Source organism: Ornithodoros turicata, chromosome 4 (genome assembly GCF_037126465.1).
Source record: "Ornithodoros turicata isolate Travis chromosome 4, ASM3712646v1, whole genome shotgun sequence".
Classification (NCBI taxonomy): domain Eukaryota; kingdom Metazoa; phylum Arthropoda; class Arachnida; order Ixodida; family Argasidae; genus Ornithodoros; species Ornithodoros turicata.
In genome coordinates, this window is record NC_088204.1 from 79794550 (window position 1) to 79816198 (window position 21649).

Consider the following 21649-nt stretch of genomic DNA (forward strand, 5'->3'; position numbering starts at 1 on the left):
CGGTACATGTCCCAGGGGGTGTGTGTTCTTGCAAAAACTATAACTTGATAATCGTCATCATCATCATCATCATTCTACGCTCTTTGATGGGTGTCGTACGGTTGCTGCAGTCTGCTACGGCAGTGTGCTTGCTTCTGCTGTTTAAAGTTCGAATTCCAACTGCCCAATCACGATGAAGATCCCGCGGACCCATGTGCAGCGCCCCTAGCGGATGATGCAGACGCGACCATCCAAGGGAGTTGCAAAAAATAACGGGGTCGTTATAATGTAGTTGGTCGGGGGCATAAGTATCCGTGTAAGAGTGGCGTTGCAGTATGATCTAGAACATCCTACACACCGTAAAAGAAGTTAGTATCGCAGCTAATGCAGAGACGCGACGAGGACTAGTTGATCCTGACGTGGCGTCAGCCCTTCTTAGATCTCTATGCCCTGACGTCGAGGCATAGGCAGCGAGCAACAGTGAGCAACAGCGTGTCCTAATCCTCTATGTATACTACGATATAGATGTGGGCATGGATAGATGAGGCGATGCCTTGTATGGTAGGTGGACCATCATAAGACGGTCTCCTTCTCTGTGATCTCCCGCTGGAACGGCGCCGGTGCTGGGCGACGGGGCGACGGTGCTCGCGTCAGTTCGTTGGATGTGACTTGGTTACGTGTCAGGTCTCTGGGCCGTAGAAGCTCTTCAGGCCCTACCCTGGTGGGGGAAACACGCATGATATAAGCGAGACGCATGCTTGCTAACTATCCGTTGTCCTTAGTGCGGTGGGTGCAGGAAACGCATCAGGGTATGATTCAAACAAAGAGGCATCGAAGGTACCTGACGCGAAGCTGGCCTTCAAGATGTCGCACTCTGTGTCTGGCCAGTTCCAGCTCGTGCTTCATCCTCCACAGCTGAGCATCGCAGACGGGATCTCGACAGCGGTGATGCTGCTTCAGCATGTCCCGCGCCTCGTTCACAGCATCCCGGAAGCTCAAGGACTTGCCCATGCTCTGCAGGGACGCGAGAATTCAGGACAGATACACTGATAACCAATGATAAGTAAAGTACAGAGGATCATTTTCGCGTATCGTGCGACACGCTCCCTTCCTGAAGGATTCCAAATGTTCATCAAGCATGCGCAAAAGAGGCTCTTGCTGTCACGGGTATGAATCCTTACCAAAGAGACGAGGGCTAGACACCGTGCGTTGCCAGTGATCTGTTTCCGTATATATCTGAAGTAAATGTGCTCCATGACGAGCAAGGCGAGCGTGAGCAGGACACCGCAGCCCAGGAGCAAGAAAGCGCTCATGAACTGGTCGGCATCAAGGGGATTGCTCGCGTTCCTTTTGGGCTTGTCCGGCTTACAAGCCCCTTGGAGCCAGAATCGTTGCAGACGCTCCAGGTCCCCTGCGATATGCAACGTGCGAAAAAAAGCGAGTCAGCAAACCATGCAGAACGCTCCTTGTAGTGTACAGCTTCTTCTTCGTGGTGGAAGGGTTACGAGTGGTCAAGACAAAGGGCTAGAGTTTGCTACCCCTCAGCATTGCATACATAATTTTCCATGTAGCAAAACAGTGGGCAGAAAGCCGGAGCTTCCAACAAGTAATCTCCTCGATCGAAAATAATAATTTTGAGTCATGTAAGAAGAGTCAACCTGCAGGGTGTTCCACGAGAAGATGTCACTAAATTCCTAAAAAATAGGTTTTACTTTAAAGAAATTATAAAACTACTTGGGATACACTCATACAGACTTTTACCACAGAAACCGTTTGCATTCGTGTCACGCATTAATTAAGATAATTAGCATAATTAAACTCGAAAAATTCCCAAGCAAAGGCAGCATTTCTGTTCCTGAATTCGGAAGACTACGGCCGTAACACAGTATTCCAATCAAAATCACAGGGTTTTTCGCAAGATTTCGACAAAAATTTGACAGCCGAAAATCAGTCGCTTGTCGCCCATCATCGTGGCCCACACGCTCGCGTGTCACGGTGACGGCGGCCGTACGTGCAAGCGTCTTCTACCGGGTGTTTCAGTTAAATCCCCGGGCTAAATAATTCGCGAACCGGTGCACCAATCGAATAACTTTCTTTTTTAGAAGTATCTGTCCAATACCGCCTACAAGATGCGCACCGCGTGAATGAGTGGGAGGCGCTCATTATTTAAATAAAAATGCAAATGAGTTTCGTAAAAAAGCTAACTTCTAAAGCAGGGCGCCGTCGGCATTAAAATGGGTACTACCCCTTTTGGGACCTTCAGTGGACACCTTTTAGAGAAAAATCTGCCACTGAAGCGGGTAATTTGTTGCAGTAATTAATTGGTTTCGGTTTACCTATTTTTGTCGCGGCTGGTCGCGGCGAAGCGCAAAAGGACGTAATTCATCGGTGTAATTCATTGGTAGAAGGACGTAATTCATTGGTGGACGTGGGAGTGAAAGAGCGTCCTTTTGCGCTTCACCGCGACCAGCCGCGACAAAAATATGTAAACTGAAACCAATTAATTACTGCAAGAAATGACCCGCTTCGGTTGCAGATTTTTCTCTAAAAGGTATCTACTGAAGGTCCCAGAAAGGGTAGTACCCATTTTAATGCCGACAGCGCCCTGCTTTAGAAGTTAGCTTTTTTCACGAAACTCATTTGAATTTTTATTTAAATAATGAGCGCCTCCCGCTAATTCACGCGGTGCGCATCTTGTAGGCGGTATTGGACAGATACTTGTAAAAAAGAAAGTTATTCGATTGGTGCACCGGTTCGCGAATTATTTAGCCCGGGGATTTAACTGAAACACCCGGTATAGGTAGGTGCCGGGTAACAACACCAACATATGTTCACTGAACATAACGATCATAAGTCCATCACACTTTCTCGCTATCCTGCATTGCCCACCATTGCCTGAAGGTCCCGATGAAGAGCCCCGGCCGTGGTATAACATCCTTCTAAGCTGCCGTATGCTCCCGGTAAGATTCACACGGGGTACTGACCTTTCTCGCGGTACTCGATCATCTGCTTATTGAACATCTTCAGGTACTTTGAACCTTTGGGCAGGGCGAAACCGTAACCCGTCATCGCATACCAGGAACCCACAGTGAGCAGTCGGCACTCGTCGTCCTGCCCAACCAAGTAGTCGAGCACGGTGGCATCGTATACGAAGGCGTCCAATTCCCTGCACAGACACGTCATATGCAGAAAAGTGTCATGTGGGGAAAAGAATATCGGTACAGTTGAAGGTACCCGTACCGATCCAATGTCGATATGTACACGTTATGCGCGTTTACCGTGTTTAATACAGTGTTTGCTCCTGCATCGGATGTCCTCCCTCTTTCTGGCGTGTCGGTTCTTTGACCAGCGAATGTGGTTCTTGAAGGACCACTCACGCTCTAGACAGGGCCAATAGAACTGGTGCGTTAAGTAGCGGCTCCGGAGCTCATGGAACGCCCTAGCGTTTACTAAACGGGACATCTCCTTTTACGGAGTGTGGCGCTCCCGCGCTCCTGCACAGAAGTCGCAGTGCTTCTCGCGCTCTCTACCCTCCTCTCCGGTTGGACTCACCTGCACCTTAATGAGTTTTTTTAATGCTACAGACAGTCGGATCGGAAGACGGCTCTACCGGAAAAGAACATTCAGTGACACCCAGAGTCCTATTGATGCGCTTTGCGCATGCAATGCTCTCTTGGCCTAAGAACCCGGTTTAGCAGAGACTCCGGAGCTAGAGTCACTAAATAGGGATACAGAGTATCGCATTCTTTTTCCGCGCCGGAGCCGCCGTTCCGTGTCCGCGATTGGGCCGATCGTGTCACGTGGTTTCTCTTTCCAAGAACTCGCCGTCCATGTTGGGTCGCCTCCATGCAAAACCGGTTTCCTGGGTTGAGAGCTGGCTCGATTGCACGTTGTTCTCCACCAGCGCGGAAGGGGGAGATTGGCGTCCCATCGCTAGGCGACGCAGCCATCGCCTGACTCAAGATGGCGGTCTCGCTCGCCGGCGTGGCTCAGTGTCGCTACTCTGCTTCCCTATTTAGTGACTCTATCCGGAGCGAGGGACACATAGTGGACGGAGCGCGCTCTGCGGATGACGCGGGATAGAAATTTCGACCAGCGGCACGCCGGCAGTGACGTCATACGCAAAGGTTAATTCATTGTCATTCACGGAGGGCATGTATGGCTAATACGTACCCAGTTTTAACAGCCCGGATACCTTCTATGACAGTAGAACGGTTGAATTTTCTCATGTAGTTATAAAGCCGGGGCTTGTTGATCTTGAGCACCGCCTCCGTGTTCCCATGAGGAATCGTTCCGAACCGGAAAGGAGGCTCTATTCGGGTTGGATTTTGAAGCTGAAAGAAAAAAAAAGAAATAACGACAGCTTGAAATTTAGAAATATCACTCTAAAAAAACAGAACTTCACTGCATTGCACGCTGTGGGACAACCATTGCCGCGAATGATAGGGTTATCGCTTCTGATTCGAAGAGGGTGCCGGGCGTACGCCTTTTTGTGGCAATTTGGATATATGAAAATTGCCACAAAAAGGCGTACGTCCCCCCTCTCTCTCTAATTCGAATCAGAAGCGATAACCCTATCATTCGCGGCAATGGTTGGAGCACAGCGTGCAATGCGGTGAAGTTCTGTTTTTAGAGAGTACCCTAGGGAGATACACTCTTAAAAATGAACTTCACCGCATAGCACGCTCCTAGCCAACCATCATCTCGAATGATATAGTTATCTGTCCTGATTTGTTGAAAACGGGAGGCGTACGCCTTTTTTGTGACAATTATGAACAGCATAAGTGTCACCAAAACGGCGTACTCCTCCCGTTTTCAACAAATCAGGACAGATAACTATATCATTCGAGGTGATGGTTGGCTAGGAGCGTGCTATGCGGTGAAGTTCATTTTTAAGCGTGTACATCCATATCAGACAAGGATTGTTACGAACAACGAAACTCAATAAATATTTTGTTCTAATTTAACAGGCACGGCAGTACGTCTGTATATGGGACTGCGAGGTTGTATACCTGCAATGCTGTCCCATTTAAGAAAGCAGCATCGCAGACACATCTAATAAAGGTCAAGATGTACTTGTGTCATGTACCCGGTGTTCACAACGAAATAGCTTGATATTTCCGCAAACATCATTGAAATGACAAGAGTGACAAAATCGTATGAGACAACACTTTATTTGTTCTTCAAAGGAAGACCTAGTCTAGTCATCTAGTCTTTCTCCTAGTCATGCAAGCGTTTATTATACTTTTCTTTTTGTTCTTCTTTTTCTTTTTTCACAGATGTCAAGTTTGTGGATTTTTTTTTTTTTCACTGTGACCATAAATGTGATTTTATTTGTCTCCGTGTCCACCGGTTTCTTTCATTCCTTTGTCTACGGGGTGTTTCAGCTAAGGTGATAAAAAATCGTATTAAAAATCTACTTGTCTCAACATAATGGGGTCAACGCCATTTATCTCGGGGGAGATTTTGCCATGACTTCTTAGCACTTTTATCAAATTTAATTTGATAGAAATTGAATGTTCCCAATTCCGAAATTTGCCAAGTCAACGTTACGGTCTTTTCTTTTTTCTTTTTTTTTTTCTTTCAGAAACAGAAAGCGCATCTAGTCATTCTGCTAGTCTTGCAGGCTTTGTTTTATCTTTTTTTTTCTTCCTGTGTTTTTTTTAAACCAAATTACGAAAATTATAGTAGCCGTCCCCTTTTCTTGAGCGGCGTCTTATCTTTTCCGACAAAACCAAATGAACCATACACTCACGACACTAAAAGCAGTCTTTGTTAGGGATACGGCTTCTCGCCTGCTTACACCAACTTGAGAGGGAAAAGTCCCCCTATGTATAAGCTTACCCTGAAGTCTTCGATGCCAATCAAGTTGTAATACTCTTCTCGGGTAATCATGAAGGCAGCCAGGTTGGCTGTGTAGATGGCCAGGAAGACGACAGCGAACATAGCCCACACGTTGGACATAAATCGCGACGTATAGCCTCGGGGACAGTCCACGTCCACGGCAGCGCCAAACAAGATCGCCCAGACCAGCCAGTAAGTGCGGAACAGCGAGAAACGGTGCTCTATACACGTGCAAAGAAGCCTATTATGTAGACGCTCTTCACGTGCTGCGATAGAGCGTGTATTATACCTCTGGGAGGTGTGATATGCATGTCATATCCGGAGGGACTGAGCCACTCGAAGACAAAGATTGAGAAGGCGGCCACTTGGATGCTTACAAGAAGGATCAGTAGCCACGACACGGTGTCAAAAGGCTCTGAAAGGAAAAGCAATGAAAAGATGGCTAAAGAAAGCAATCCAATCGAATCCAATCCAAAGCAAGCGAGCTGGTGATACAGATAAAATGGCTAAAATTGAGAGACTTTGTGTTGTGTCGTCTGTTTTTCGTCTTTTTCCCAGTCTCGGGTTTTCGTCGTGGATTCGAGCTGGTGACTTTGATGCGTAATGTAAAACCCCGAGACTATAGGGAACACGAAGGGACAGACACAACACGAAGCGTTTCGTATTGTCAACTGTAGGATGGGACGAGCGAAAGCTTGCCCACATCACACTTCAAAAATACTACTGCCCTCGCCCTTTAAAAACGAAGGGCAGGATCAACTAATGCTAGGCAGGCAGTCCCACGGAACTGCCAATGCCAAAGAGCCCTCGGAAGCCTTTACTGGGCAAGCAAGCGTTTCTTGCATGCGTATAGATGTCATTGATGTCGGCACAGTTCCCCTAGAAGTCGGCCCAGGACGCACATTTCCCCAGGGCGTCAGTCGTGACGTTGCCCACATACGTGAGGCCGACAACGGCAAGCCCTTTCACCATCACCACCACCACCACCACCATAGATGTCATTGAAGAATGTCGGCCTCACAGAGGTGGGCAACGTCACGACTGACGGCGAATGTGCTTTTCTTGGTTCAATATGTAGTACGCCCCTCAGTTACTTTTTCTCCTGGTACTCTGTAACCTAACTTTTTTTGTGTATCTCGTACAAGCCTGGTGCAAAGTGGCCGAATATGGCAACCCTGTCAAGAGTTGCTGTCGTGCTATGCGGTGAAGTCCATTTTGAGGACTGGTCGGAATTGGGGTGGTGTGACCAAAGGTTAATATACTAGCAGCGCACGAGACACAAGGACACTTGGCAAGCGAAGTGTTCGTCTTGTTCTTCTGTTTCCTTGTGCCTTGCGCACTGCTAGTATGCTCAACCGAAGTTCATTTTTAAGAGTGCGGCAGTCTGAACTTGCCAGTTATTCGAAAGAGACAAACACAGTTGTGTAATACGTTAATAATTCGGCACTTTAGGTCGCGAGATAACTGTGATCATGAGCGGCGCCACAGTGGTCGCGTCTGTCGTGTATTTCCAGCCCGTGAAAGCAGCCACAGTTCCAAAAACTGTTGCAACACTTGCTCGGTTGCTCCTCTGCTTCCGTCGGCTACATATTTTGTCAGTGTCCGACCCTATGCAGGCTTGTATAGTCAAGGCTGGTTGAGTCAGCGGCAGTGGCGGAGACGGCGTCCCCATGTGGCGTCCGTGTCTTGTCTGCTTCTTCGTGTGTGTGTGTGTGTGTGTGTGTGCGTCTGTCTGTCTGTCTGTCTCGACACGCGGCACGCCATATTTAACGTCCCTCGCGGAAGTCTGAGCCACAGTTTGTACCGGAACACAGCTCTACAATGCATGTTCTTTGTTGCTGGCTCGCTGCCAGTTGACGTGCTCTCTCTCAAGACGACTCCCCCTAATTCACCATACTCCCCCGTCACGTTGGATGAAAGTGGAAAGTTCTTTCTCCCGTTCCTGCGTATTCTTCTTATCGCGCGTTTTACAGCGTCAGCTGTTCTGGTAGTTTATCCAGAACCGCAAGTACGCGGTTGCAAAAAAATTGGGTGTCATTATTACAGTTACACTGTAACGGTATAGGACAGGAAAACAGGGATGTGTTGCCAAACCTTTTTTAGGGATGTTCGGGCGGGAAAGAGGGTCTGGATAAACCACTGAGCTGTTATGTGCAGATCCACCGCTGATCGCGTGATCCGCGTAGCTCTGCACCACAAAACGGGTGTGACGCACAGATATTGAACACAGTTGAAAGGTAAGGAGGCAAGAAGCGCCGGCTTAATCCCACGTTGGCACAGTCTCTAATGGTGGCACTGCCTACAACACGCGGGAGATCTGTAGTGGACAAACTTGAACTATAGCCTTGGTCTCACTATACAGCACTAGATAGGCGTTTCGTGACCATACACAACCGACGTCGCTTCGTTTTGGGTTGTTCTAGCGCGCCCGCCCTGCTAAGCCTATAACCTTCGCTAAAATGTGCATTTCATTCGTTAAAACGACTTTCCAAGCCACACGAAGTTGACACGATGCTCAGTGATATCATACTTTGAAATACGGTCATTCTCAGAGAGCGCAGACATTAAGCTTTGATTTTGCAATTTGTGATTTTGGTATTGTGGATTTTGAGATTTGGGATTTTGTTTTTAACGCTGGGATATCGTGACATACCCGGACCGTCGTGACTTACCCAAGAAAGCCTTTGGTGAGATGATGCCGGTTCGTTTGGCGACCACTATAGCGATGCCAGTCTCAAGAAAAGGAACCGTGAAATCGGCTGCAGTCTGCCTCTCCCTATTGATTTTGATGGATGTTACCACGATGTCAGCGTGGTGCTCCAGCAGTTCCGCAATCAACCCGTTCCAGGTGCCGTTCTGCGCATGCGTGTGTAATGACCATATGAAGAGAGAAAAAAGAAAAGATGGAGACAGATAGGTGTTCATACAGCGTGAGCAATGTTATAGAAAGATCACTGCTAAAAGTTATCTCTTGCGTGCTTGCGAGCTTTCAAAGAGCTTCAAGACGCCGTGCACCGGTTGTTGCGTATATAGACTTTACCTCCGACAACATTTTGGAATACCCTCTTGGGAAGCTCCTCCGCTGACCGTACACTCTTAAAAATGAACTTCACCGCATAGCACGCTCCTAGCCAACCGTAATCTCAAATGATATCGTTATCTGCCCTGATTTGTCGAAATCGGGAGGCGTACGCCTTTTTTGTGACAATTATGAACAGCATAAGTGTCACAAAAAAGGCGTACGCCTCCCGATTTCAACAAATCAGGGCAGATAACGATATCATTTGAGATTATGGTTGGCTAGGAGAGTGCTATGCGGTGAAATTAATTTTTAAGAGTGTAGGAACAGAATATTGTCAGAGTGCACCGAAATCAGCCGTAGTAACATATACTAAACATACTACACTAACATCATATACTAACATCTGGATTTTGGTCTATAGTCGTTCGAAAGTATCGAAAGAATGAAAAACAAATCCATTCTAATCCCAAGATGTATGCTTCTTATGGTTTGCACTGTAATACTCTATCCACCCGACAAACTTAATGCATTAAATGGAATGACATTTACCTCACCTCCTAACCAACCGTCACCTCGAATGACAACGTCCTCTCCCCTGATTTGTTGAAAACAGGTCTCGTACGCATTTTCTGTTACAATTACTTTCAGACATATGTCGGCACAGTTCCCTTAGAAGTCGGCCCAGGACGCACATTCCCCCAGGGCGTGAGTCGTGACGTTGCCCACATACGTGAGGCCGACAACGGCAAGCCCTATCACCACCACCACCACCACCACCACCACCACCATCTGTTACAATTATGTTCGGCATAATTGTCATAAAAAAGGGCGTACGCCTCCTGTTTTCAACAAATCAGGGGAGGGAACGATATCATTCGAGATGATGGTTGGCTAGGAGCGTGCTATGCGGTGAAGTTCATTTTTAAGAGTGTACGACATAGAGGTTCAAATAGAAAGTAAATACATTTTTGTTTCGAAGCGCATATCACGCACCACATGAAAGGTGCACACAAAACAACAGCACATTGCGTTATTCCATTAAAGATGACGTTCTTCAGCAGAACGTGACTAAAGTGTTTTTGACCTCCTAAAGTGCAGTCATATTATTTAACAGTAGCCGCCATTATTTTGTAGTAGTAGTAAGCGTTCGAACACAACAGGTAAGAGACAAGGAATTACATTCATGACGCCCCAATGACCGTCTTCTACCCTGTAGATGTCGTAGGTGAATCCAAGGTCCTGAGCGAACTTATGGAGAAGGTCGATGCAGAAGCCCATGCAGCATTTGTAGATGGTCGTGTTCTTCTTCGCCATGCTCTCGTTCATCCTACGAGTCGAGAGGGCCAACGTGAGAACCAAAAAACCTGGCACGAATTTACTATCCTTTGGGTGCACTCTTAACAATGAACTTCACCGCATTGCACGCTCCTATCCAACCATCATCTCGAATGATTACGTTATCTGCCACGATTTGTTGAAAACGGGAGGCGTACGCCTTTTTTGTGACGCTTATGCTGTTCATGATTGTCACAAAAATGGCGTAGCCTACCGTTTTCAACAAATCAGGGGGCTTAATCGCTTCATCGTCGTTACGATCGTTACAAGCTAACGAGTGGCGGGAAATTCAAAAAAGGCTTGGGGGAAATTTAAAAAGGTGGCCACGTGATAAAACACGTGCACGGCGCTCTTCGCGCGATACGTGAAGGCCGTGGTACACGTCACGCGCAATGTGTCACGTGCCCACCTTTTTGAATTTCACGCCACTCGTTAGCTTGTAACGACCGTAACGACGATGAAGCGATTAAGCCCCCAGGGCAGATAATGATATCATTCGACTTGATGGTTGGCTAAGAGCGTGCTATGCGGTGAAGTTCAGTTTTAAGAGTGCGGGTTCGAACTCGTGACCTTAGACCGGTATGCGGACGCGGCCCAAGTGATCCAACGAAGCCGGATAAAAAGCACAACGAGGAAACGAAAAAGAAAAACTAAAACGAGACAAACAAAAAAGAAAAAAAAAGCCTAACGTATATTGCTCAAAATATAGAATTTATGCACTGATGTCACCCCTCCAGGGGGCACTACCGTCGAAAAGGCGAAATCGCGGCCATGATGTAGGTCCCTCGAGGTTTGGTTCCTGTTTTCTGTTTAGAGGACTACGACGTTGGCAACATGCAGATTACTTGGATGGAACAAATAATATCCACGCAGCAGAATAACTTTGAAACACCAAATGTACAGTGAACATGCTGTGTGGGTGAAGTCCTGGACAGTCAAAACCTGAGGACCTACACTATATTGCCGCAAATCTGCTGGCGACAGTGGTGCTCTCCTGCGGAAGACGTCATGTGAACAGACCCTGTTGCTGAAAGTAGTGCCAGCCGCCTATGATGTGCATCGGAAGGACCATATCGCGAAGTTTCGCACAGATGTACAACAGCTGCTTATCTTATAATGACTCTCACAGTGGAATCATTTTAACGTCTTCAGTCAGGTATTAAACATTTTACTGGTATTTTTAACCTGTTGTGTTGCCAGTGTAGCGTCTAAATAAATAAGTCTGGCAATGATACGCTGTCTCACGGGCACTCTTCAATGATCATTGAAAGCAATGGCCATTGAACGTGCGTTTAGCGCCACCTAGTGTGCAACCTGTCAACTTCTCAAACGACGTTAGATCCAATGCTCCCTGACAGGTTGACACCTTACACGGTAGGTGGCGCTACACCCATGTTCAATGGCCATTGCCTTCAACGATTATTGAAGACGACCCCGCCCGTGTGACAGGTATATTAGCCTTTCTATACCTTTCACGCCCTTCAAACGCATCATTGAGTTGTGCAGAAAGTCCTTACCATACGGACGAGGTCTTACCCGGCCATGGCGGACTCAGGAGCAACCCTGCATTTGACGGCTCGGCTGCTTTCGCATTCTCCGGTTTCGTTGTCAGGTTGGCCGATGCTCACAAAGGGACGTTCGTCCAGGAACGTCACCTTGAGGTTGAATTTTTCGGGCACTCCTTTAGGAGGGACGAGAGCTCCTCCGGGCCAGACGATGTCCTTGATCTCCAGGCCGCTTTCTGTCCAGCCGCCAATCTAAAGATGATGGTGCGTTAAAAGAAATTTACGCGTATGGGATCGGGACTGCAAATACCGAAGCTCGTCATGCTGAAATATCACTATCACGGAACCTATATCGTATATCTCTGTACCAGGGTTCCGGAGTTGGAATGATTCCGGAATCATTCCAGATTTAGCGGAGCCCGGAATGGAATTGAAATGGAATGGCGGAAACTGTCCAAGGAATGGGAATGGAATGGTCTGGGTGCCCCGGTGGCAGTTTTGGTTTTCAACGTGCTGGTTTCTGCCCTCGCACCCTTTGCACCGCACCTGCACACGGTCAAGAATGAAATAACCTTGTCTTTGTGCTTTTTCCGTGCTTAGTAATGTCAATCTCCTCCTGCACTGCTGGACTTGCCAGTATGGAATGCTTAACGTCCAGCAACGGAATGCTTAACGTCATCACAGAGCCGGATGGGTTTCGCTATGGCTGCGCAGAAACTGTCGTTGAAATGCGATACCATCTATGGGTTCATTGCGAAACCCGTGGCTACAGTATACATAAATGCTATCGCATTTCCAACGACATGCAATCTGCGCTGCGATTTCTGTCGTTCCTTTTACATTTATCCTCCTTAACCTGGGGCACAGTCAATGTCGCGACCTCTTTAAACGCAGTATTACTCGCAGGAGTACGTTCCGTGTAGTAACTCTAAGGCACTTTATGTATACACACACAAGCATCTTGGTATCTATACAGCACAGAGGATACCATATACGTACCCGTTCCCAGAATCCATCTTTGCCTAAATTGAGTACGTCCAACTCGACGTACTTCAGGGTTCCGTCGGGAAGGAATTCTATGTTAGGTCCTCCTTTGGTTTCTATGGATACGTTCCTCAGGTACCTGAGAGGGGACAAATATATGCAGTCAAACCTCGCTTTACGAACACCCTTCGTTTCTCAGAAAATCGTTCGTAAATCGAGGTATTCGTAAATCGAGGTCCGAGGTGTGCAGTGCACAAATACCTCACAAAACCACGGGAAATTGATTTGAATAAGTTTTATATTTGAAAATACTGCGTAATTGTGCTTTGCACCATACTTTCTGCAGGGTCTATCCTGTTTAGAAGAGATGACAGAAGTCTGACAATTGACTCATCCACCCGGTCCAAAAAAGTACCGTATCACGCGCGGATGAGACTGTTTCCAACGGCAAATATCACGATTGTCACCGGCTGTCAGGCCTGAACGCCTTCTCTTGGAACGGTAAGATGTTTCCATCTCGGAGACCTGGTCCAAACTGACAACCGTTCGGCTGTAAACGCCGGAATTATTCTTTCACGAAATGGTGAATCATGTTTGTGGAACGTAGTGGCGTTGGGACATTGTATGTTTTACCTTGGCAGCACGTACTGAGGAACTTTCATTATCCTCCGGTCCATTGGCCTGTCCTCTGTACGTTCATAACGCCCGTTAGTATATCGAGGTCAGAATGGCTTGGCTACTTTGGGTCCGTTCCCTAATAATCCGTTCATAGTTCGGATATCGAGGGTTCGTAAACCGAGGTCAAAATACACGGAAAAAGTTTGGTTCCCTGTGGCGCCGTTCGTAAGTTGAGGGAATTCGTATATCGAGGGTTCATAAAACGAGGTCCGACTGTATATATTATCAGTTTTATTTCTTCGCGTTTACTGTAAACATCCAATACATATCAAGAAGGAAACAAATAGAAAAGTAGAGTCTCGATCTCTTCCTTGATTGGCGAAAGGGTTAAAATCAGTGATGACCAGTAGTTAACTACATGTAGTTAAACTACCTGATTCTAGTTAAAAAGTAGTTATCAACTACTTGCAGAAAGGTAGTGGCAACTACTAGTTAAACTACTATTTCGAGTACTTAACTGCAGTAGTTATAGGTTACTGCAGGCGCCAACTACTTCCGATTTTGCCGCAAGCTTTACGGCACAATTGTGCTTCCGACTTTTACCTCGAGCTACCTGTCTGATGAGAACGGAGGTGCAGAGCAATTGTGCCGTGCATGTGTACTAAACCTTCACTGTTATTACTGCTTGTGATTCATACTTAGGTGTCCAAGAACACTATAGAATGGGACTGGTGTTGATGGACAACGTTAAGTAGTCATAAATGTAGTTAAAATACATTGCAAAAGTTAAAGAAGTAGTTCTAATTACCTTCTCTGAAAAGTAGTTGAAGTACTACTTAAACTACTCCATCGCAAAATAGTTAGTAGTTATAGTTAAACTACTGTAGACGAAGTTAGTAACCATCACTGGTTAAAACTGCATGCTTAAAAACATTCCCCTGCCCCATCGAAATGCTCAGAGGACCCAACGCCCGTTTCCCAGACGCCAAGAAACACCTCTCGTCCAGGCGCTGCATTAATTAACCGGGTGCGACTCGATGTGACTTTTTTAGCTCAGTGGCATTATACCGCTCGAGGCAAGTGGACTCTCCAAGATGCACTCACTGCGGTGCTCTAGAGGACCTAGAGCACATCCTCCTTCATTGCTCACACTATCAACCTTCCCGAACCACACTTTCCGAGTCTCTTAATCAGCTGGGCTGTCGCCCCTTGTCTTTGTCAAAACTGCTTGGCCCACGGCCAAATCCAACCAACCAACGCACTGCCCTCGAAGCTCTTCTGACCTTTTCGGACACCGTAGGACATCGGTCCATTATTCCATTTCCCACATTACCGTCAGCAACAGGGTAAAGTTCGCCAGTGGCCGTCAAACTCCCCAATAATCATCATGAAATAAAGTTGTTGTTGTTGTTTCTCTATTGACTCTAATTCGTTATAATGAAGTTCGAATAAACGCATTTCGCTGAAAGAAGACAACAACGCCCCGTCCATGAGACGGGGCATCTTTTCTCTAAGTTGGAATTCGCTAAAACGGTAAAGTGCAGACGTAGCACTTTTTTTCCCCTGCTGCAGCTCCAAGATTTTGTCTCAGGCGCAACACACTCAAAAGATAATGTTGCTCGCTTCCGCTAAAACAAGTGTTGTTATATATATATATATAATATATAATTGATTGAAACCACGTGTTTCTTCCATAAAACATATTCCGGTACTAGGCTTTTCTTCTTCAACTTGGTTTGTTTTAGTCTAAATTCGCTCAAATGGGGTAATTCATACGTAACGCATGATTTGTTAAAACGAGGCTTCTGTGAAGCGGATTCTTTCTTTTTTTTTGCTCACACGAGAGGTTTATTTCATAAAATAAGTTCCATGAAGACAAGGCCCTTCTCGACCCCCTGAACTGTAACTTCTCTGCCTCATTCTGTAAGCTCAGTAACTTTTCTTCACAACCCATCTTCGTAATACCGAGCCCTGTCTTTCATGAGGCGTTATTCACTGAAAGACTGCTGGTATTCGATTTGTAATGATGCAATGGTGGAAAACTGCATGCACGAGGCGCCCCCTACCTTTGATGCGCCAGGTACCGTTCTCTACGCGCCCAACAGATGGCGTTGCACGTAGCCGATTCACGCGGACCACACCTCCCCAGAAGAATTTTGCCGGACGCGTCCCTCGGCGAAAATCAGGGAAGACTATACACTGGTTTTCAACTTAAGAAGGAAAAGAAGTCTAGTCCGTCAATCTCATACGCCGTTCGAGATAATGAGACTCACCATGTATTCATTCACACGAGCGACATTCCCCCAGAAGCGGAAGATGGGAAAAGCGTCATAGCCTTCTGCTGTCACGTGATCGCGAGCGCTCAACGTCGTGTCTTTACGTACACTGCTAACCATGGGGAATATCCTGCTGCACAGCCACAAGATATTCCGAAGCAGACGACAGGAAAGCACGCTGACGGTGTCGTCTGCTAAGTGTCGTCTGCTAAACGCGCAATACGTCACTTCATATATCCCGCACCGTGTGAATGCTCAACATACTACGGGACCGAACTTCGGCTCTGTGAGCAGTGTTCTCGCTTTTTCTTCCACTAGAATATTCCGCGAGGATGTCGCTCGTGTGAATACACGGTCAATATAGCGCGCCCGGAGGAATACTGCAGCGCCACCACGCACCATCAGTATAAGGGAGTGGCAGGAAAGGGCGCTTGCAGTTTCTTCTCATTGTGTCTGTTTACAATGTTTACGTTTTGTAACTTTCCTTTGAGTCGATTGTACGGACGTTCTGGGTGTTCGTCAATTTGTATCCAGCGTAAACCATTTGGCAGGTATCTCTAAAGCGCACTTTCTGCCGCAGCGTATATATAGTGTCATGCGGCTAGTCTCAGCAGTCAATACAAAAGCAGAGTGAGTATGACGTATATTATTACATTGTCTGGCGCAGGAGGGAGCGTGGCCTCTCTGTGTCCAGCCGGCCTATCCATTCTATCTGCGGCGCACTAATGTCTTGCGAGCTGACGGACTATAGACCTGTGCCCTATGCGCCGATGGTAGTGTGGCCGGCAGCGACGCCACACTTTCGTTCGTTCGTTCGTTCGTTCGTTCGTTCGTTCGTTCGTTCGTTCGTTCGTTCGTTCGTTCGTTCGTTCGTTCGTTCGTTCGTTCGTTCGTTCGTTCGTTCGTTCGTTCGTTCGTTCGTTCGTTCGTTCGTTCGTTCGTTCGTTCGTTCGTTCGTTCGTTCGTTCGTTCGTTCGTTCGTTCGTTCGTTCGTTCGTTCGTTCGTTCGTTCGTTCGTTCGTTCGTTCGTTCGTTCGTTCGTTCGTTCGTTCGTTCGTTCGTTCGTTCGTTCGTTCGTTCGTTCGTTCGTTCGTTCGTTTGTTTGTTTGTTTGTTTGTTTCTTCTCCGCTGGCGGCGACGGCGCATAGGACTATCAAAAACCAGATTTACGGTGGACTACCATACGGCATGGACTGGTCTCGCGCGCGGAAAGACTTAAGCTAAGGAGCTGTCCGGCTGTGACGTGATTAGTGCAGAGTTTTTGTCACGTACTTGTAGAAGCGCTCCCCGTGTTGCCAGTGAGCGCGTCTGGTGTCGTTGCAGCGTAAGCCAGGGTCCAGGCTGATGTTGGCGTTAGCTGGGTCATTCACATGAAGCTCTAGCCCGTGACCAAAGACGAGCACCGCACGCTCGATCTCATCAAACAGCTTGTTCAACGTCGTGTTGTAGTGAATTCCTGAAAAGTGTGCGACAGAAAGAGCCACTACAATTAGCGCAATGGACGAAAAAAAAAAAACATGCATATATATACAGACTTCGAAATTGTATAGGTCACAACCAATAAATCGACAGCGTTCAACCTTTCGTGATCTATAAGATCTCGTTCTAGAGGCATAGGTCGGCAGCCTATAGACCTATACTCCAACCTATATTATGACCTATTATTATCACCTATTATTATGACCTATATTATGAGTACGTGCTCATAATGGTGCCCTTCGTACCAACATTTCGTACTACTTAGGGTGCTCATTACTCTACTCATAAATACAATTCATGTTGATCAATGTTTTATGGCACTTCCTGTTCATGATTGTACGCTTACTAAAGAGGCTCCACTCACGTGGTAGTAGCTGTGAGAACATATATATGACTTTAACGAAAAACATTTCATATATGACTAAACCAATGTATACTTTATACTCATTATGTTATTCGTCAAAATGCGTGCTTCAAAGATGCGCTTCTGTCTATGATGATACTCATGAAACTAAAATTTATACTTACGAAAAATAATAGTAATTTCGCGAGAAATTGAACCACCACCGGCTGTGCTGTCCGAGGTTTTTCCTGGGTTTTCCGGCGGATTTTCCTAACGAATGTTGGCGCAGTCCCCACGGAAGTCCGTCCCGGGACGCATATTAAACCACCCTGTCCCTCATTCCTTCCTGGTATTCATAAAATATAATATCCATAAAATATATCCATATAATCTAAAAAATAAATATAAAGTCAAGTAAAATATAATATAAGATATATAAAAAAAGCGTCTTATTTATTTTCCCCTATATTCTCTTTGGTTTTCTCGTCACGAATATCTGTCACCCGCTCGCTTGCTTTTTTTTTTCTTTCTTTTTTTATAATTTTCCTTCCTAGTGTCCTCTCTCTATCTGTCCACGACACTGCTCATAGCCACAGTTGCTTCGTGGCGTTAACACGAAGTAAACGAGAAACTCCCACAATGCATGTCCATACGTCGCGACTTCAACGTGGCTACGTAATGAGCTAACATTGGGTCACGACGTGAGCTTCTCATTGGCTGAACTTATCCACATCACAAATATCTATAGAGAGAAAAAAAAAAACAGAAAACGAGAAACGGGGACAGACTCTAGTTTCATTTTATTGCATAGTATCGAAGCTACGAAGACCACTTCGGGGTGCTGCGAAATAAATCCTTTTGTAATCAGTAAATCTCTGCTATACATTTTAACATATTTTAGAGCACGTGCGGTGGTGGATTATATTAGATAATCAAGTATACGTGGTTTTGTGTCTCCTGTTCCTTCTTTCGTGTTTCGTCCATAGAGCTTTGTCATCTTCTTTTTCTTTTTTTTTCCGGTTTCATAACGTGTATTTCGGGATTTAAGGGCTTAAAAGATTTCCGCTCGGTTGAGAACTAATCCGGGAGAAAAAAAAAACGAAAGAAGAACACTCATGAGCTCACACGCACACAAGGTGGGGGGGGGGGGGTGAACGCGGCAATACGAGTTATTGATTTTGCGACATCCTGATTTTCCACTATGCGCTAGGGTATATATACATACTCCGAAGCCAGCATATAGCAAGAAGAAAATATTTCGCCACGTGGACTCAAGGTGGCGCCACTATATAAGAAAAGCTAACTGAACGTGTCTCAGCGTCATCGATTGGGTTAGGGCAGTCACGTGACCTGGATTCATCCCCTTCCGTGCCACCGTTCATTTGCTCCTTACGGTAATTGGGACGCCAGAGGGCAGGCGAATTTGGGCAAATTGTCGAAGCGCTACGACGTCATGAACTAAACGGAACGCTATGATTGATAATCTTTTTTCGTACGGTTTATTTATTACCATTTATTCGTACGGTTTATACAGGATGTTTTCTTTTTTATTTGTTTCAGTTTCTTTATATATGTATATATATATAAAAAAGCTATTAGCGCTATCCACGAGAAAATGTCCGCCTGGCCATATAACCCCCCTACAAAAATGGTATCTATGCTGGTCTCGTAGCTTTTTTTTTTATTAAAAATCTGTAACGAATAAAAACATACTGCGTTTGCCTGCTACAATCAATATTACTTAACACTAGGTAATTTTCGTTTCCGACAGGCCTGACTTGAAAAGCATTTCTTTTTACATTTGCGCTCATTGAACTATTACGTGGGCCGTGAAAGTATTTGGTGCTGCCGCACGAACCCTTGAACGGCGAAGAATGCAATGCTAAACTGAAAACGCACGCGCAGCTCAATTTTGCCCAGGCATGTTTTCAGCTTCGCGGTAGCGAACAGCAGTACGGCAAGGCATGCCTTTAGGCCTGCCAAGGCTTAAACCTAGTACAAGCTTTTTCTATTGAAGACTGGAGGATGAGGCATTGTGCAACCGAGCTTAAAACTGACCTAACCTAGCCTGACTAGAAGTACGCTACAGGTAGCGCAAGCAGTGATGGGCATAGTACCTCAAAATTGTACCTGAAGTAAAGTACCAAGTACCTAGCACCTGTTGTAATTTAAGCACGGTACTAAGTACCACACTACAAATGTACTTAAAGTGAAGTACAAAGTCATTCGCAAAGTACTTTAAAGTATTGATCGAGTACATTACAAATTTAGATCATATCGCTGAACGTTTCGACACTTTGTAGTGATAAAACGTAAGGTAATTATGTTTCGACTGTTATCTTTAGAAAGCTTGTAGCTATAGCATTTTTGCCAAGTGCTATAGCTAGAAAACACTGATAGTTTACAGCCGACTCATTAATATGGACCGAAAGAAATGCTTTTGCCACCAGGCCTTGCGTTTATATTGCCAATTGGGTACTCGAGCACTTGAAAGAAAAGTACCGGTTAAAAGTACTTAAAGTACAATACAAAACACACAAACTGAAATGTACTGTAAGTAAAGTACAAGCACTAAAAAAATGTGCTTAAATCAGTACTTGAGTACTTGATACTTCAAGTATACTTCCCATCACTGAGCCTGAGGAATGACCTGTGTTCAAGAGGTCCAAGATGACCTCAGTTTGACATCAATGACGCTGTGGCAGCCACACTCTTAAAACTGAACTTCACCGCATAGCACGCTCCTAGCCAACCATCATATCGAATGATATCATTATCTGCCCTGATTTGTTGAAAACGGGAGGCGTACGCCTTCCGTTTTCAACAAATCAGGGCAGATAACGATATCATTCGAGATTTTGGTTGGCTAGGAGCGTGCTATGCGGTGAAGTTCATTTCTAAGAGTGCAGTCTTACGCATCCCCTATCGAAATGGGACGCAGTTCCCGAAATCCCCAATGAAGCCCCGAACCGAGAAAAGTTTCACGTACTTCATTCCATTCACAACGAAAAACCCTAGCCTCTAGCCTATATAGGCAAGGGTTCCGTGTACTTCATTCTTGTCCCTATATAGGCTATGAGGGCAAGAAAGACGCGCACGAACACGGCCTCAATCAACAGTGAAAAGAACTACGGCGTCTACCAACAGTTCCTCCTTTACATCATTTCCCTTTTCTTCTTTGCCAGCTGTTTATTATTCCAGAGAGTGGCTATAGTCAAAAGGGAGATCCCAGAGAATGTTTATGGAAATGCACCTTAATCCTCGTAAGAAAACATGCGCCGTGGGAACAGACTTCAATGCATATCTTATATGATCTACCTTATGGTCATGTCCAGCCGATATATATATAATAGCAGGGCACGACTATCTTCGTGCTCGATGTTATTTCATCCCGTAGCAAAAATTGACATTATTTCGCTGGCACAAGTATCTATTAGTCACTCGACTTGCTTCATGTCAGTGGTTTCGCTGCATGGATGCCGAGATAGCTCAACGTGGTTACTGCTTCTTCCTTTTTTTACATTTCTAAATGTCGATCAAGCATTCAGTAGGCTACAAGTAGGCACAGCGTTATTTTTAGAACTGACAACTACTCCGTGCATTGCTGTTAGCACCGCGAAGCAACCGTGACTTTGAGCTGTGGTGTACTGACGTGACAAAAATGAAGAGAGTAGGAAGGGTGTCTGGAGGAGAGAGTGGAGGACAGGAGAGGAGGGTCAATATGCGTCCTGGGCCGCCTTCAGTTGGAACTGTGCCAAAATTTGTCAGGGAAGTGTGCCGGAATTCTCAGAGAATTTCTGAGGCAAGCACAACCGGTGGTACACCGTTAAAACAGAACTTCACCTCATGGCACGCTCCTACACTCTTAGAAAGGAACTTCACCACATAGCACACTCCTAGCCAACCATCATCCCGAATGACAACGTTCTCGCCCCTGATTTGTTGAAAACGGGAGGAGGAGCCTATTTTGTGCCGTGCATAATGGCACAAAATAGGCTCCTCCTCCCGTTTTCAACAAATCTAGGTCGAGAACGTTGTCATTCGGGATGATGGTTGGCTAGGAGCGTGCTATGGTGCGAAGTTCGTTTTTAAGAGTGTAGCCAACTGTCATTCCGAATGATATCATTCTGTGTCCAATTATTTGCTGAAAATGGGAGGAGGCGCCCATCTGGGACACTTTATGCTTGTACCAGACAGGCTCCTCCCCCTGATTTGAACTAATCATGACACAGAATTATATCATTCGGTACGGTGGTTGGCTAGG

General features: G+C 46.0%; 1 protein-coding gene across 1 annotated transcript in view; it reads right to left on the minus strand.

Moving 5' to 3' along the window:
* Positions 1 to 474: 474 nt before the first annotated feature.
* LOC135392056 (glutamate receptor ionotropic, NMDA 2B-like) overlaps positions 475 to 21649 on the minus strand; it is a 39998-nt gene continuing 18823 nt past the window's right edge. The window contains exons 4-15 of the mRNA XM_064622695.1: positions 16836 to 17019; positions 12685 to 12808; positions 11717 to 11937; positions 10025 to 10172; positions 8496 to 8679; positions 6113 to 6238; positions 5824 to 6044; positions 4153 to 4313; positions 2964 to 3145; positions 1161 to 1390; positions 821 to 993; positions 475 to 697 (exon numbers count right to left, since the gene is read on the minus strand). Coding sequence (XP_064478765.1) covers positions 553 to 697; positions 821 to 993; positions 1161 to 1390; positions 2964 to 3145; positions 4153 to 4313; positions 5824 to 6044; positions 6113 to 6238; positions 8496 to 8679; positions 10025 to 10172; positions 11717 to 11937; positions 12685 to 12808; positions 16836 to 17019 — 2099 coding nt within the window. The 3' untranslated portion in view covers positions 475 to 552. The remainder of the gene's footprint in view (positions 698 to 820; positions 994 to 1160; positions 1391 to 2963; positions 3146 to 4152; positions 4314 to 5823; positions 6045 to 6112; positions 6239 to 8495; positions 8680 to 10024; positions 10173 to 11716; positions 11938 to 12684; positions 12809 to 16835; positions 17020 to 21649) is intronic.